Here is an 18274-nt window from a genome sequence, read left to right on the forward strand (position 1 = left end):
TTCATGATCCAAATTTTATTTTTTATTTTAAAAATTAAATAGTTTATATTTAATATAAATGGTATATATTTAATATTAAATTTTTTAACATAATTATCTTTTTAGTAAAAAATTAAATTATTTTGTAAATTAAATTTTTTATTTTAAAATAAAAAAATATTACCCATCTCCACTAAAGGAGGCTTCCCTCTTGACTCCTAAAGTCTCCTTCTCCTCTTCATGAACTGTAACATCCATTTCACTATAGACAAGTGATGTAACACACACACACACACTTGTGCAATTGTGTAGTGCTAGAGAAGGAGAGAGCAGAGAGAAATCAAAAATAAGGAGGAAAAAATGAAGAAGATGAAGAACAAAATAATGGGAGAGCAAGGAAGGGAGATAGATGCAAAGGAGAGGGGGAGAGCTTTTGAAACTCAATCACAATAATTCATTCATCAAATTTATATTACAACAGCAAAGCCTACTCTATTTAAATTAAACTATCTTACCTATTAAAAATTTAATAACTTAACTAGATAAAGTTAATGTTCAAATTTCTCCAATTACAAGAATAAATATAAAAATACTACAAAAGTAATTTACATCTTTCCGGATAAGTTTCTTACAAGCAAAATAGTACAATGGAGATCAAAGTATATTAGTTCTTGTATTTCATTAACAAGACCATGGAATCAAATTAATCATCATGTCCCTTTTCCTTCACCCATGGATGGACTTACGATGTGTTTCTCAACTTCAAGGGCAAAGATACTCACTTTGACTTTACCACAAATCTCTACAAGGCTCTGTATCAGAGGGGTATTCATACCTTTATAGATAACTAGGGCCTTACATCTGGCGAACAGATTACAACTTCGCTTTTCAGAGTTATCGAAGAGTCCAAAATTGGTATCACTGTTTTCTCCAAAACCTATGCTTCCTTACCATTTTGTTTTGTAGGGGTTTTAATCAATAAGTGTGATGGATTTAAGAGGTTGTGAATTTTTAAGAGAAGTTCCTAACTTAGATAGAGTCCTAAATTTGAAGGAACTATGTCTTTTAAACTGCATCAATTTAAGTAAATTTCATGTTTTTGTTGTATTACTAAACAAATTTAAAAGGTTAAGTGTTAAAAATTGCAAGAAGCTTGAGAGCTTTCTAGGCATCAGGTTGTTGTGCATTGAATTTCTTGACCTCTCATGGTGCTCCAGCCTTTAAAGATTCCTAAAAATATTACAACTTATGGAAAATATTAGAGATGTTCGTCTAGACTATAGTGGCATAAAAGAATTACCATTGTCATTCAAAAATCTGATTAGCTTGTAAAAATTAAAACTTTCATACTGTGATGTTCTTCAAAAAGTTAGAGCTATTCCGCTAAACTTGAAAGAATTAGAGATAGTAGACTTGAATTTGAAGTGTGGTAACATATTGCTGAATCAGGTTAACTTACTTATCCATCTTTATAACCCTTCTGGTAGCTTTTCCATATGGCAATTTATGAGCCACTTGATAGTATACATGATTTTTTCTTTTAAAATGGATCAAATATAAATACTCATACACCCCTACATACCTATCCCTTCCCTTATAAGGAGGGTTGATCCTTCTCCCAAAAGGAAGAGTAACACACACACACTTACTAGACTCACACATGTCCACCCCGTTACATAAAATTTAGAATCCACAACCTCCTTCTTTTAAGAGAGTGTGTGGTGTCGTTAAGCCAAGAGACTCTAGGAACAATATATGATAGCTCTAATGCTATACGTCTAACTTCCTATTCGCAAGACCCAAACCCATATTAACCCAAAGTAACCATGATTTCCCTTGTTTGGTTCTCTCAAGCTCATGTTTGAAGCTAAGTAAATCTGCCCCTCAATCAACATTTGAGCTAAAGCAATCATATATATTCTCTTATTTTTCTATGTTTGAGCCAAACTCATGTATTGCAAAGTGGTATGTACTCTATATTCTAAAGAATAAAGTATATCCTATTACTTGAGTGAAGACTTGCATCATGTTATTTGTCTTGTTCTTATCTAGTGTAGTATAGTACACATAATGAATTTGTTCTAAAGTATTGTACTACTGAAAAAGGCATTATGAGAGGTTGATGACTTGAGGTTTGTAATACGAGAAGATAGAATGCTAGAATGGTTTGATCATTATACCAAGGGAGGTTCAATGTGTTTTTGGATCCGAAACAAGTTCCCAAACATGGCTCTTTATTTTTTTTTTTTTGAAAAAGTTGATGATGAAAGATATTTCACAAAGCCATGTCTAGATGGCTGGCTGTCTATTAATGGCAAACTCATTGAGAATCTAGAGTGTCATGTAATTGATGGAAGAATTACATCCTAACATGTTTTTTTGTTTGATTTTTGATGCTTAGTTCCTGAGGACAAACTAAAGACTATAGTCTTAGAGCGTCAATGGAACCACATTGAGATTTCCTATTACTTGACTCACAAGAAGAAGCACTTACTATCAGCATCGAGTGGGATATATGTATATAGGGAGAAATCTAGGATGGAAGATATCAAATTCAAAAACCCTGATAGGGAATCTCTCCATAATTCTGTAAAGTTAATCCTACGCATGAACAAGTAGTCTCATGTTGATTTCAGAGTCATCAAAAGTAGTCTTAACATAGGCATCTTTTCACTTGAACCTTAAAGGAATTGTTAAGTTAAAAGGAAACTTGTTTTTAAAATTTAAAATTATGGCAATAAAAGTTAGTCTAATTCACACAGTCAATATTTTTATACTACCAAGGTTCTTGTAAGTAAACGGTTTGCTTGTCCTTGTCTGTCGAGTCTTGTTGCTGCTGCTTAATAGTTTGTAGTTTCTTTTAGATTTTCCTTTCAAACTTCTGCTTACCTTTATATTCTAAAAAAATATTTTTATACTACCCTTTATGCCCATATCGAGGGAAAAAAAGCTCCTCTTCTGTTCATGGCAAACCAGCTTTTCAAGAGAACTATTAATATTTTACATTCTCTAAAACCCATGATAATCAGACTAAAACTTCTGCAAAGCATGATTAAAAACTAAATTAATACTGTCTTAATGATTTATAAGCAAAACATTAAACACTTAGAGCCCATTTTGTTATTGGAAAGAAATAGAATGGATTGATGAAGAATAAAATGGACTAAAATAAGGTTATAGATTGATGGAGATATAAGAATGATACAGAGAGGAGAGTTATGGAGTAATGCAAGTCAACATAAAGATTGATGATCTTATTTATGTTAAGTCATGTTCTCATATCTCTATCACTCCATGACTGTCTTCTTTTTATTATTCTTACCCCTCTTTCAATCTATAATCTTATTTTAATCCATATTTTATTATTTATCAACCTATTTCATTTATTTTTAGCAATAAAACGAGTCTTTTAAGAATTAACAAGGTTCATATATGGATGCCAAATAGGACCAACACTACTACAAAAATGACTTTTTATAGTAGTTAAAAATGACTTTTTACAGTGGTTAAATAGGTGGTGTTGTTATAGGGAATGTAGAAAGTTAGACTTTTTACAGTGGTTAAATAGGTGGTTAAATAGGTCGTATTGGTTATACGACCGCTGTAAAAAATACATATTCTACGTCGGCTAACAATAACCGATATACAAAATAGTTCAACGATTCAAAAATTAAAAAATGGAACACTTTTTACACTGGCTAGGTTCAAACTGCTGTAGAAAGTAGACTTTCTACATCCGCTGGGTTCCAACCGCTGTAAAAAGTTTGCTATTTTACACCAGTTTTTACATTAACTGATGTAGAATATTAATTTCTACACCAGTTATGGCAATAACCGCTGTAAAAAGTATATTTTGTTTTTAAAATAAACAACCGTATTTTTAAATTTACCCTACTTTGTACACAAAAATTACCACAGCCAAATCAGACAGCTCAATTTATTTACAATTTTTAATATAAAATTAAATTAACAACTATCCAAAACTCAAAGTTATCTATGAACTATCTAAGAACTATATATTGAGTTATCTAAAACATTGTGTCAACAAATGTTTTCAAAAGTTGTCTATAACTAACAAACTTTTTAAATTGTACAAAACTTTTTACAAAACTCACAAATTCTCCCCAAAATAAGTTGCTCAACGTATGTGAATGTCTTTAATTTTAGCTTCGGGGAATGGATCCGAATTGTCAAACATCTAAAATATAATTTGTAAAAGAAACTTATTATGTACTCTCAAATAACATAATAAAATAAAACTCTTAAAAATATATTTACCTCTTTTGTAAATTCAGTCATACTCAATGTGATAATGTTGAGCATATGTCTCATGACATATAGGTCGCACAAATTCAGGGGGATAGGGGTGGGGATGGGTGCTCGAGGGAGGGGGACGGGGGGACTGGTGGGCCGAGAGGGGTGGCTGGGTGGGGACGAAGGAGTATGGGGAAGGGGGACGAGGGAGGGAAGCACGAGTGTTCTGAAGGCACAAAAATGAGGGTGGAGAAGCGCGGAATTTAGAGGTAAAAAAAATTGAACTACTTTCTACAGCGGGTCACACTTCACCCTCTGTAGAAAGTGGTTTTCTACAGCAGGTGCAAGCCACCCACTGTAGAAAATCACATTTTCTACAGTAGAAAATTGTTTTTCTACAGTGGGTGGAAGCCACCCGCTGTAGAAAATCGTATGTCTACAGCGGGTGACTACCACCCGCTTTAGAAACTATATTTTCTACAGCGAGTGTCCATGTTTCCGCTGTAGAAAGTATTTTTAACAATGGTTGCCTTTTTACTCGATGTAAAAATTATAATACGCGTTGTCAAAATTACAAAAATACCACCACCTTAACTTTCTACATCGTTTGCCTTTCAATCGATGTAGAAAGTGCCTCTTGAATTTCATATTTTGTACTAGTACAAATACAATTTAAAGGAATTTGCATGTAACGTAATTAAAATTTTAGTCCTTACTAATTAAGTTACTCCACAAGTCAAGAGAGCTCTCTTTATTTTATGCCTTATAAGAAATTGAATATAGAAAGTTTGAAACCTATATCTGAATAATGAACCTTTCCAATGTTTAAACATTGCATTAACTCTATCCAAAGTTGATACAATCAATTGATCAGCTTGAGAAAGTTAGTTGAGAATCTCATTTTTTTTTTTGCTGTCGATATATAAGTAAATCACTTGAAAAATCAAGTACATATATTTGATATTATTTGTAATGTTAATTAAAAATTTATAAAAGTCAGTTGTGAATTATAAGTCAATTACTTATGCTTTTTTTTTACTTTTAATATATAGATAAATTACTTAAAAAATTTATTAAATACACTTATAATTATTTATAACTTCAATTGGGATTTTAGGCAAATCTGTTATGAATTACAAGTCAATTACTTATTATTTTTTTGCTATTACTTAGAAAATAAATAAAAGATTGTTGGAAATCTTTATAATGCTAGTTGGAATTTTAGTAAAATCTGTTTTGAATTTCAAGTCAAACAATAAAAGATAATTTATTACAAATAAAGATAATGGTTTATTATTGAAATTTTAATAATTTACTTATGTGATTGTCATTAACATTCTTATGGAGTCCCTAATTGTCATTTTCCCTAAATAATATGGAATAGATTGAAAAATAAAAAAAATCAAAATGTAGAGGGAGATAGGCAAACTATATTCATAAAGGAGAAGGGTAATTGAGTTTATAGAATTGTGAGTTATAATTCATGAGATTTTTGAAAGGTGTGATGATTTTTATATTTGTAACATATAATATTAAATTTTATCATGCTTATCATGAAGGAAATACATTTCATGATAAATGTTTCAGGTTAAATTTTTTTGAGTTTTTTCTTGTGTTGATGGGTTTCACCCTATCCTATAGTATTAAAAACCAGACTGGACTGACCCGTTGGATTGACAACCTGACTGTCTTTCTAGTCTAGTTTTGTTGTTTGAAGTGGAATTGAGTGACTTAGGTGACCTGGTGTTAACCTGCCCAACCCCATAGGTTAGGTGGGTTGGGTGGGTTGATATATTTTTCAAATTTTGACTATTCAATGTTGTTTTGGAGGTTAGAATAAAAAAAATTAAAAATAAAAAGGAAACCCATAAATGTTGAACCTGAAAGCTTGAAACACAGATGCCTTGAAATTCAAGTCTCGATCTCTCATCTTGCCTCTCGAAGTTCTTGACTTGAGCCTCGCAACTTGCCTCTCTAGTCTCTACCTCTCAGACTTGCTCTGCATTTGCTTTCAATCTCTCGCTCTCTATCTTCCACCCTTCACTCTCGGCTTTTGTTTTTCACCCTTCATTCTCGACTTTCTCGCACTTGTTTCTTATCGACCTCACTGCTGCATCGTCATTGAGCTTTGATGGTCTCTTGTTGCTGTCGTCCGTCATCTTTAAGACTAAGTGAGTTGCGAGGGTCTCAGCTATCGTCCTTAAGAGTGAGCTTTAGGTGTAGCTTCAAGCAGCTGCTCTCTCTCCCTCGATCCTGCCCACTCGATTTAGGTGTATCTTCTTCTTCTCTCTCCCCCTTCCTACTTGATTTAGGTGTTGGCATGTCAGTATTACTCTGTATCTGATAATCTTAGTAGTTTGAATGCATTGTCTTAATATGTTTGATTCAGTCTGGTCATTCAATTACTTGCTCTGTATCACAATCTTGGCTTGTTTGAATCCAAAGACATGTTCATTCGATTTACTTTCTTTGCATATGATAATCTTAATATTTCAGTTGCTTGATACATATAAGCAGTAAGGCATGCATAGCTTTTATAATTTTAATAGGAGGTTAAGTGATTCACAAATGGATTAAATTCAATGAATGGGTGAGAATCCTTGTATATATTAAACAGGATTAATAAGTTAATGGTTGTCATTCCACTGTTATTATTTGAGATTAAGAAGTTTTCATTAGATGATACACTACTGTACTGATTTATCTTATATTAATTGTTGGAATTGTGTTAGGACTTGTATGTGACATTGTATAAGATATTAAGTTTTGGAGATTTTATTTTTATTTAAATCATATTATTTTATTATATTTGGTTTGAATTCAAGTTGACTCCCAATTAAACCTCTAATTTCTAACCTTGACCTAATCACTAGCCGATCCAATTTTAGTACCTTGTTCTATTCTCCTCCCTCTTCCTAGTGTGTTGCTGTTTTGGTGCAAAACACTAGAACCTACGTTAAGGTTCCTTATCCTTACGTATAACTATATACGTATATATATATAGGGCTCGCTCTCTGCAATTGGAAATCGCCGGATCCATTGAAAGGCCAAGTTCGCCGCCTATCCACCCATGCATTCGAAAAATGGTGGAGACGAGCTCGCCGTCCTCTACAGTTGCCAGAGATGAATCTTCACCATCCTCAAAATTGGAATCGTCCGAATCATTGGCGTCGATTGCAGAGAATCTTCAACGTACGGTCCTTCAATCCTCTGCGATTCACGCTGCTCGTTCTTTGAGACACAACTCTTCCACCCATATCCGTTCCTTGCAGGTTTGCTTATCTTATCTTTCCGTTTTTTTTTTTGTTCGTTTTTCTTTCTCTCCATGTACATTTGAACCCATGTTCTTTCCGAATGATCTTTTGTAGTTCTCTGACTGTGTCCATTGGGCACTGGTTCTATATATTCCGTTGGCTATTCCCAATATGGATTATTACGTTATCGATGATTGTAGTTTTCCGATTCAATGTGATTTACCCTATTATACAAGGAATAATACAAACAGAAGGAACCCATGATCAGTTCAATACCTGTAAAATAGATCTATTTTCTTTCTCCGAAACGAAAGAGCAAATATATGGGTGGTAATCTTAGTGATAGTATCTTGTTCAATCAGACATTGGATGATATGCCATCTATATTTCATGAAGGTTGATTGGTTTTATTGATTTTGGCTTTGATATTTTATTGTTGGTTTGACATATTTCATTATTGGTGACGTAGACATGTGGACCAAGGAGTGACCTCCTTACCCCACCCCACCCCTAGGGCACTAATGGGTGATTTGTTGTGGATGTAACAAGTCCATTCCTAAGATTACCACACTGATGCAGGGCGGTGACAAGGGGCACCTAGCAAAGGTTTGCTGCATGAGGATCACAAACACTTCCATTTGGGGGAGACAACCATAGGGTGATTTGGTGTGGATGAAAGTAGTCGATACCTAAGTATGTTATCCCATAAAAGAAATGAAAAAACTCATGATTGATAAATCCCTGAACATCTAAAGAGGGAAAGAAAAGAGAGAAATCAAGATAAAATATTTTAGGATGTTAAGCTTTAGGGAAATTTGCACAATTTTACTGTAATACCTCTCCTCCTTAGAGTTCCTCCCTAAAGTGCTTCAAGAATGTTTCAGATGGTGTTTCTTAGCCTCTTAGAGGGCAATCTCTCCCTTTGTTTGCCGCCACATTTATAGACAAATGGGAAGCCTTGGTCCCTCCCCTCCCTGGGGGAATGGGCTTAAAAGTCCAAAAATCCTGCAAATTAATATTGAAACAAAAATATATAAGATCCATTCAATATCCATATAATATTTACAGTATATATTAGATTATCAAAATAATATTAGTGTAAGTGAATATAATATACTTATCATTGACCTACTGCCAAAGACTTAAAGGTCTATTACAAGTGTAAAACAGACAATTTGCAGTACTTGCAGCAGCAGGAAGAGCCTCATATTGCTGAAGAACTCATGTAACCTTCTTAGCAACGTCAATAATCTTCCTCTATAATAGACTCGAAAAGGAGTTGAGTAAGCCAATTGCTTTAGGGGGGTTAAGAGCTTGCACATTACATCCTAGTATTAATAGTAATTTTATTTCCTGTGAAAGACTGTCTTCAGATCTACAAGCTTTTGTAGCAAACTTGTCAGCAGAAAAGATTCCAGAGAACTACCAGAAGGCCATAAAGAATCCAAAGTTGAAGAAATCCATTCAAGAGGAAACTGATAGTTCTTGGCAACGATAGAACTTGAGAAATAACTGAGTTGCCACCTAAGAAGTCTAAAGTAGGTTGATCACCACTTATGAAAAGGCCTCTCACATTGAAATTCATTGCTGTTTCATGAAAGAGAATATCCTATCTAGGACCCTTATCACCAGCCTCGTCAACTCCAATGAACAATCAGCTAAGCTTCTGACAAATGCATTAAAAGGACCTGTATTCTCTACATTTGCAACAAGCTTCATGCATATGACTTGTACGCTTTAGCTTGAGGAACATTATTGATAATGATTTTTTATTACAATTGATTTAGTATTGATTAAGATTGGTTCTATATAATTAGGGAGATTGGGATTGATTTGATTTTGTAATTAATAAGAAGATTTTGATATAATTATTATTACTATATTGTCTTGTTTCCTCATTTTTCATACAAGGCTCAAGTAAGTTAGAGCTTACTGACTTCGCATTCTCCTTTTGCTCTTTCTGTTGAGCCTACAATAAAATTTTACCTGGTGTTTGTGTGATTTGTTTCACCTTGTCCACTGTTTTTAAATTTTATGTATTATTATTTCCTCGTTGAAGAATTCTTTTTTCATTCAAAAAACAATATGATCATCTTGCAGGATTTTTTTCCTGAAGCAATATCGCAGTACAGAACTTATGAAGATGCTTTCATCAATAAAGTTAAAGGTGATTAGTCATGGCTGGCATCGTTCTTTTTCATTCTAAGATGAATAATTCACTGAATGGTGTAGATTCTTAAAGTTCGGGTTTCCCACGGACCAGTGTAGTTGTTAGTTCTTGTGTTTGTTGTATTTACATGGCACTTATTTATGATCTCCCCTTTTTGCAGATGGATTGATGGTTGCCAGGGAACAGCCAGCCATGGTTATTGGGTTTGCAATTTCTGCTACCCTTCTTATGCGAGGTGCTATTCTTTTGTACATAAGATAATTTTCATTTATTGTACCAATGTACTGATTAGTAGTTCTCTTTAAATTTTTCAAACAATATTAGTGTTTCTACATGGTGTCAGGTCTTTTACAATAGTCAAGGTGTTTTGAATGTATCTGAATGAGTCAACTTGGTATGTAAACTCTTGGTTTTTGTACATGGGATTAGTTATTTCTTATTAGTTTACTTTAAATGTTTCCCAAACAAATTAGTGCTTCTTTATGTTGTCAGGTTTTTGACAATAGACAAATGAGTTTTATTCTTATCTGCATTTTTCAAGTTACTATAGAGGAGTCAAATTTGCGAATGATCTCTAATAGAAAACTCTTAATGCTTTTGTAAATGTCGAGTAGTGCTGCAAGGTTGCTGATACACTTGCTAGTGCAAGAAGTTGAATTTAGCTTCGTATCTATATGCTGTTGGGGAAAAACAGAAGTTTAATCATGTGCTTACTTGGATATTTTCATCATTTGTGTAGAAATAATTTTTGAAATGGGAGTGGAAGTATGACATAAAAGTGATGAGATATTTTCATCTTGCCTTTCAAGTGTTTTCAACTTATGAGATGAAAACTACTCTTGAAAATGAATGCAGATGTCCCCACGGTCAGTCTTCTTTGTACTGTTGCCACTAACCTTTGTTCCCATCCTATCACACGAAATTCGAGGATAAAATTGTGCGGATATGAATAAAAAATGAAAAGTGTCCTTTCTCTGTCAAACTTGCTGCACTAGTTTTATTCTTGCCACCCCATACACTCAAATTATGCTCTCAAGCTAGTGTTTTTTTTTTTTGGGAATAGTGAAAATTAAGTTCATCAAGATGAATGAAAGCTCTATCATCTGTCGAATTGTTGAATCAGTCGTATGTTTAGTTTAGAGCATGAGCTTTTTTCACTTTATAAGCCAACTAAGCCTTAGTTATGGGACTGGGATAGTAGTAGGATGCATAATAAGAGTGGGAACATTTAACCTCTTTTTATCGGAGGCATTAATAGAAAGTAATCAGGAAGTTTGAAGGATGCAAATGTTAATTGGAGGCATTAAACTTCTCTTATTGGGGGCATTAAATTAGGTGTGTTATATGTTAGCAAACCCAGATCTAGGATTTTTTTCTTTATTGACTGTCATTAGAAATTGTCATCATGACGTTTTTCAACACTTTTTCTTTGAACAGTTGTTGCTATGCTGCCTCTTGAATTGATTCTTAGTTTTTTCCTTTAAAATGTATTCATCAATTTGTGTTTTGCAGCTCCAAGAAGGTTTTTGTTTCGTCATACATTAGGTCGACTCCAAAGTGAGGAGGTATTTCTTCAACTGAACAACCAAAATGATTCTCCTTACCAATTGACTTATGATTGCCAATATTTCTGATCTACAGGCCGCTCTTTATTGAACTTGCAATTTGAGATAAAGGATTACATTCCTCCGGTTCTAAATATATGAGTTAGATTATTAGATAACTAATTTACAAGGAGTAAGGAAATTAGTTTTGTTAGTTATTTGTAAAAAAAAAAAAAATGAGTTGACTTCCCTGAGGTACCTCTTTTGATTATTTGCACTGGAAACTACCCCATTGATGGAAACCCTCCTCTGATATGTGCAATTTATAGGGATAATTTGGGGGAAACTTATAAATTCAGGAGACAAAATGAACTGAGATCTTGCATTTAGCACTAAAACAAACTTCTCAACTTGCTGCTACATTTGGGACCATAGGGAGTATTTTCCTAGATATTATACACTATAATGCTTAAATATTTCTCCAATGCATTGTCTGTGTGTGAGTCTTCACCTATATTACATGAATTTTTTGTATAGGCACGGTATGTGAGTGCTGAGAAGAATGTGAAGGACTTGAACCTATCAGTAGATTTAATGAGGAAGGAGAGCAAAAAATTGCTGGAAAGGACAGCTCTCGCTGAGAAGAATATGAAATATGGGCATAATGAACTCATGTATGCGATATTTATTAAGAGATGAACATATGGGTTATTTGATTATATCTTAGATAGTTTTAATATTGTATTTGTGTAAAATTTAGGAACTCGGGAGCCCAAATTCAACATCTTGCAAAATCTATTTACAAGGTTGAAGCCCAAGCTGCAGGTGTGTGCGTCTGTCATTACTGCAACTTACTGTTTTGTGTAATATTAGCATTGACATTGCATTGCTCTTTCTTGTTTATCCCATTTTAGATCTGACGGATAGGCTCCGGCACATACCCAGTCGTGAAGCTCTGGCACTTAGAGCAGAGGTATGTCCATGAATATGCATGTCTCCCTAAAAGCTAGTTGAGCAAATGATATTTTGCTTAAGCATTGTCTTTTTTCTCTCAAAATTGTGCCCTTGCTTAGGTTGCTTCATTAGCATCGATTTTGAAGAGGCAGAGACTTGTGCTTCACAGACGGATAATGAAGATCTCCGAATTAGGGGTTCCTGTGTGAGTTGTTGACATCCATCTCCTTTTGAATTAAAAAGAAAAAGAATAAATTGAAGTTTTTATTCACATTTGTCATTGATTGTTACCAACCATTACTAGCTGCCACTATCTATTGTTGATTATTGTTGAATGTTGTTAGTTATCTTTGATCATTGCCAACTGCTATCGACCCTCGACCATGTTTGAGTGTTGTCGACCATTACTGTGTAGCACCCTTGGCTACCATATGAGTTGGGTTTTTGTGAGTCCTTTTTTTCTTTTGACCTAAGTCTTCCAGTAGAAATTATCCAAGTATTTTTTTTTTAGTTTTTTCTTACATTTTATTTTTAAAAATAGTTTTGTTAACGATATAAAAGGGAGCATCTAAAAATCTTGGATGTGACATATTTTTAAATCAAACTCTAACACCATTTGATATTTCACTGCAAGATGTTAAAGGCCTGAATTGAAATAAAATTATAAAACGACATTACCAAAATATCCTCCTCCTAATATGTTATAAGTAAAGCATTTAATAAGTAATGTAGTTAATTTTACAAGTTATGGTAACAACTTAACCAATATAGAGTTAGCAAGTAATGTAAGGGGGTGAACAAATTAAGTTAAAAGAATTAACAAGTTTTCTAGAAGACTAGTAATCATAGTAGTTACAACATTAGATGTAACATTCCAAAAATTTTATCAAGAATTGCTTAAAATTAATTCGAAGAGGCTTGTTAGATTGTGACCCAATTTGGTCAATTCGGGGTTTACTTATGGTTAATGGGCTTGTCGAACCTTGGTTGGGGCATAGAACAAGGTTACTTGAGAAACTTGGCCAGGGTAGGCCAATTCGAATGGTGAAAAGCAGGCTTCGCCCTGTGTGTGTAATTCACCACAGCAGAACGTACTAGATTTTGTTTTTAAAATTCGCAATGTAAAAGTGTCTGAGAGGGTCAGTGTGTTTAAATACCCGGGTTTGAAATGGAAACCAGAGACTTGCAACTTCTTGTAGAGCCCGCCTCCATTTGTGTGAAAGTTCCATTTCACCTAATGAGCCCCTTGAAGATTTTGGAATGTGTTAATGTAGTTCTTTGATCACAGCTTTCCATCGTTCAGCCGCATTATGGCAACCCCTCAGTAGATGCATTGAGTCCTCCATCTAGTCACATCCGAAAGGGCAAATCTCATCCACTTCTAGTCCTCTCCTCCTCAGATCAGCAGCATGTGTTCGTCCATGTGCAAACGACCGCATAAAGGATTTTATCGTTTTTGCAATTGGCCATTTCAAAAGGGTTCTCCATACACTGAGCATTCTGTCAAACACGTACAAAGGCAAAAAAAATGTGCAGATTTAATGGTAAAAGATCCGTTTTCAAAAATGTTTATCCTCTTTCTCTCCTCATCGAGTGGATGAGCTCTAGTCATACAAGCAATTGTATTTGGATGAAACCATCGCCTTGGCTTATTTGTATCCCATTCTCTCCATTGATTAACATAAACAATCACTTTTTCATCTTTGTCAGTGAGCCCTTGCCGACCAGGTACAAGTTCAATAACAGGGACATTCATTTCAAACTAGTTATTAAACCAGAAGGGAGTGGATCTTCCATCACACACTTTTCTTCCTACTCTATCTTTAAACTTATCCCAAACAGCACATATTCCCCACCAAGTAAATGAAGAATTCATCTTTTTCTGAACATTCATGTTTCCATTCATTTTATACTTGTACTTGGATGAAGAACCTTAACCCAAAGGACCTTCTCATTAGTAATTAAGTAGATGCCAACACAACTTCATTATGACTGCTTCATCAGTAATTAAGTGGTTTGGCCATCCATTGAGTTCTTTGGTTGCTACTAAAGAGCTCCTTATAGTAGCGGACAACCATATCCTTGAGCATATTTTGGTCTTAAATTGATCAGCATTCTTGAGCCCTTCTATTCTACTTCATCTTCTTCTAGTCATTGTCGAAGTATGGAAAAATTTACTATTTTTATTTTCCCGTTTTATCCTTTATCAAGTCTTTATTAATGAGTGTTGCAAGTTAAGAGTATGGATGGACTAAATGAAAATTCTAATCCATAACTCGAAAAAAAAAATAAAAATCAAATTCTATTATCACTCTCTTTTGCAGAGGGAGTGGCAAGTTGAGGTTGATTACATATATAGGAAAGGAAATAAATGAGTTGACTTCTTGGTATCTTTTGCTATCCCTATGAAATTAGGTGTGCATTACTTGGATAATTCACCAGCAATTTGAAAAAGCTCCTGGAAGACGAGGCTTTAAGCATTGGTCATATTTATATTTGTAATGACAGATTCTAGTTGAATCTCTCATCCTTTATGAATGAAAAAGAAAAAAAGACCTTTGCAAGTCAATATTTTTATTTGTCCATATACTTAGATGCTATTCCTCCAACAGCCTCACAAAAATCACAATATTTATTATAACCAATCATTCTTTATTCATAATCTTAAATTGTTCATACCGATAGTGAGCAAAATGGATACTCCTTCTCGTGTTATTTGCAAGTGACGTGTTCCATTTGAATAAAAAAATCTTGAAATTTATTAACCTTAATAATTTTTCAATTTTGCTTTTCTTAAATTTGTCCGTGAGTTTTATAATATATTTTCTCTCCATACTATTTAATAAAAGTAAAATAATAAATTTATAATAAAAAGTCAATAACTTGTTTTATAAATAGAAGGTAAAATGTACATTTAATTTTTTAATTTTACATAATTTTTTTAGTTTTTTTTATTTTATTACGTGTTTTATTACTTCTTTAATATTAACATAGTTAATTTCATTAACAAGAAAAATTATTAAATATTGAAAAAAATATTATCAGATATTGATATATTAAGATTAATTTTTTTAAAATAATAATAATTAATACAAAAAGTAATTATTTAAAACTAATGATATTAAAGTTAGAGGATTTAAAATATAATTTATAAAATTATAAAATTAGGAAAGGAGAGTGAAACATTGTATAAAATTAAAGAAGAACTTATATATTTAGCTCTATGTACTTAAGATGTTCATTTCCAATTAATCAAGGCACATATATTATTTATAGATTATTTATTATGTAATAAATTCTTATTATTAATATTATTAGTGTGAACACGGTATTTTATTCAGGTATTTTTTCATAATAATAAATTCAACCAAAAAATAAAATTTTAATAATATAGATAAAATGAAAAAAAATTAATAGGGTTTAATTTTATTTTAATCTAGATAATCTTTTATTAGTTAATATTTTATTTCTTTTAGTTCATTAAAATGACTAAAAATATAAAAAATACAAAAAATGAAATTTAATTCTTTTAGAGCATTATTTTTCAAAAAAAAAATAATAATCTAACAAATTAAAAAAATATTACTTAAATTTTTAAAAAATCTCTCTCAAATTATCTTAACAGTTTGAAGATTATGAGAATCAATTTTTGAGAGTTTAATTTTTTAATTTTCTTTTCTTAAATCTTGTTGTTTTATTTTTTTTTTAAAAAAGATATTCCAATTTAATTCAAAATTAAGTTTGTTTTTTCTTCCTCTTAATCTAATTCTTAAAATTGATCAACATAATTTAAAAAAAGGTTATGGTATTAAAAAAAATGATATATAACCCGAAGGATAAACACTGAAAACCAGATCCAGCGTTTAACCATCAGCTCCTAATCCTTCATTCGATCTGAGCACATGAGCAAAGAAAAGAAACAGAGCCAGAGATGCATGCATGCACGTTGCTGAAGAAAAGAAAAGGAGCAGAACAGAGATGAAAAGAAGGCCAAAAAAAAAAAAAGGCTTCACTTAGCAGCAGACTCATGTACAAAGAAGCAAAGGAAACAGAGCAGAAACGCATGCACATTGCAGAAGAAAAGAAAAGAAACAGAGCCAGAGATGCATGTATGCACATTACACATTACAGCAGAAAAGAAGAGCACAAGCGAGAGAGAGAGAGAGAGAGAGAGAGCAGACTCACGCATGAAGGCGGAGAGAAGAGATGAAGGTACAGCAACCTTAAACACTGTCGGCTACACCGAGAGAAACCCAGAGAGGAAGAGTAGAGCACACACACATGCAGAGATGCACGAACGAAGAAAAGAAAAAGCCAGAAGCAAAGAGCAGAAGAGAAGATCATAGACGCAAGTGCAGGAAGCCAGAGAGAAGGGCTGCACGTAACAGGACTTCTGATCTTCTTCCACCTCACACATAAAATTTGAGACGACAAAGTGGATGAGAGAGGACTTGGTATTTTGCTTCAGAGTTTTGGGAGGAGAGGACCTGGAATTTTGCTTCGAATTTTTGGGGGGAGAGGACAAAAATTTTCAAAAAGAGAGAAAAAAAAGATGACGTCATGTGATTAAGGGAGAAAGCCGAAGCTGAGAAAGCAAAAAAGATTCTGGTCATTCATTGTGGCTTCACAGCAATTTTTGAAATGAAGGATTATCTAGACTGGGTTGAAGGAAAGGGGCTTTGGAGCACATCAGCGAAAGGACCATCACCATATAGGTTCAATCTTGGAGACAATGGGAGGAAGAAGATGAGAGATCTGTACAGCAAGAGAGAGTCGTCATCATCAATAGCACCTTCATGTCAGGTGGAAAGTTGTGACAGTGATCTGAGCGAGGCTAAGCATTGCCATCGCCGCTCCAAGGTCTGTGAGTTCCATGCCAAAGCTCCTTCTGTGCTCATTGCAGGCGTGCACCAAAGGTTTTGCCAGCAATGCAACAGGCAGTTCACAAAACCCTAATTCTCTCTAGAGTTTCTTTGTGAATATGAATTGCTTGTTAGTAATTGCATTTTTGTGTTCTTTTGTTACCATAATGAGGTTTTAAGGCCACTGGGAATAGGAATCCAAGTCTTAACTTTAAGCAATTAAATATAATTCTTCAATTTAGTCATATTTAAGGTTAGTATTTTCAGTCAATTATGATGGGTTAGGAGTTCTCGTTGTAATTTTGTTTTTGCCCTCCTTAAGCAACTTAATCAGTGGGAAAAGATAAAAGCTTTTTAATTATCAATATGAGCAGCATTCTTACTGCTTGTGATTGATTGTAAGCTAGTTGAGGATTCCTGCAAGGTTTAGAAACAGACAAAATGGCAAAAATATTTGGTATGGAGGATTTTAAAAATCTTTATAGACATTTTGAATGATCTCTTATTGTGTAAATCAATAAAGTTTCACAAGTAAAGGGATCAAACTTGTACATATTAACAGGGTTCCAATGGCCCATTATTTAAATTAATTCTTTTTCTTTTTAAATTTTAAAAATTAATAAAATATTTAACAGTATTGTGTGAGATCTAAAGAATCTCCACAAATGCTCAAATTAATTACTTCATCGTATGAAATAATAAATCCTTGCAGATATCATGATTCTCAATTTATATAGAAATAAATAAATGAATTTTGTAAATAAAATAATAAATATTTTTTATAAAATTAATTAATTAAATTAATGTATTTGAATAATAAACTATTATATCTTTTGGTCAAGTGAGATTTTTGAATCTTTATATACTTATAAGATAATTATATTATCGTATGAGTTAATAAGGCTCTGCAGATATAACGATTAAGTTTTTTAAAGAACTATGTAAATTATATACATACATAATAAATCAATTGGATTAAAAATATAGTTAAATGTATATTATTTAATCCTTTATTGTGTAAGAATTTTGAACCTCTGTAGATATTTAGAATAATTATATCACCGTATTAATTAATAAAGCTTTACAGGTATAATAATTAAGAGTCTTTAAAATAAATATATGTATATACATGCTTAAGAAATCATTATTAATACAAATAAATAAATTAAGTTATTAAATTTTTGTATCGTGTGAGATTTTAAAATTTCTGTAAATATTTAAAATAATTTATTATTATATGAGCCAATAAGGCTTTGC

The 18274-nt window shown here is 32.8% G+C and overlaps 2 protein-coding genes across 2 annotated transcripts; both read left to right on the top strand.

Annotated features, from left to right (window-relative positions):
• Nucleotides 1–7158: 7158 nt before the first annotated feature.
• On the top strand, nucleotides 7159–12623 carry LOC129316175 (RGS1-HXK1-interacting protein 1). Its single transcript, XM_054960479.1, has 8 exons — nucleotides 7159–7505; nucleotides 9588–9654; nucleotides 9818–9892; nucleotides 11170–11222; nucleotides 11739–11875; nucleotides 11962–12026; nucleotides 12116–12174; nucleotides 12275–12623. The coding sequence occupies exons 1-8, from the start codon at nucleotides 7317–7319 to the stop codon at nucleotides 12362–12364; spliced, it is 735 nt and encodes a 244-aa protein (XP_054816454.1). The 5' UTR covers nucleotides 7159–7316; the 3' UTR covers nucleotides 12365–12623.
• A 3559-nt stretch (nucleotides 12624–16182) lies between these two features.
• On the top strand, nucleotides 16183–17111 carry LOC129316666 (squamosa promoter-binding protein 1-like). The gene is made up of 2 exons (XM_054961065.1): nucleotides 16183–16264; nucleotides 16786–17111. Exons 1-2 carry the CDS (start codon nucleotides 16183–16185, stop codon nucleotides 17109–17111), a joined length of 408 nt encoding a protein of 135 aa, XP_054817040.1.
• Nucleotides 17112–18274: the final 1163 nt, after the last annotated feature.

Source organism: Prosopis cineraria, unplaced genomic scaffold, assembly GCF_029017545.1.
Source record: "Prosopis cineraria cultivar Desert tree isolate PC_DT_omini unplaced genomic scaffold, ASM2901754v1 PC7, whole genome shotgun sequence".
NCBI classification, from domain to species: Eukaryota; Viridiplantae; Streptophyta; class Magnoliopsida; order Fabales; family Fabaceae; genus Prosopis; species Prosopis cineraria.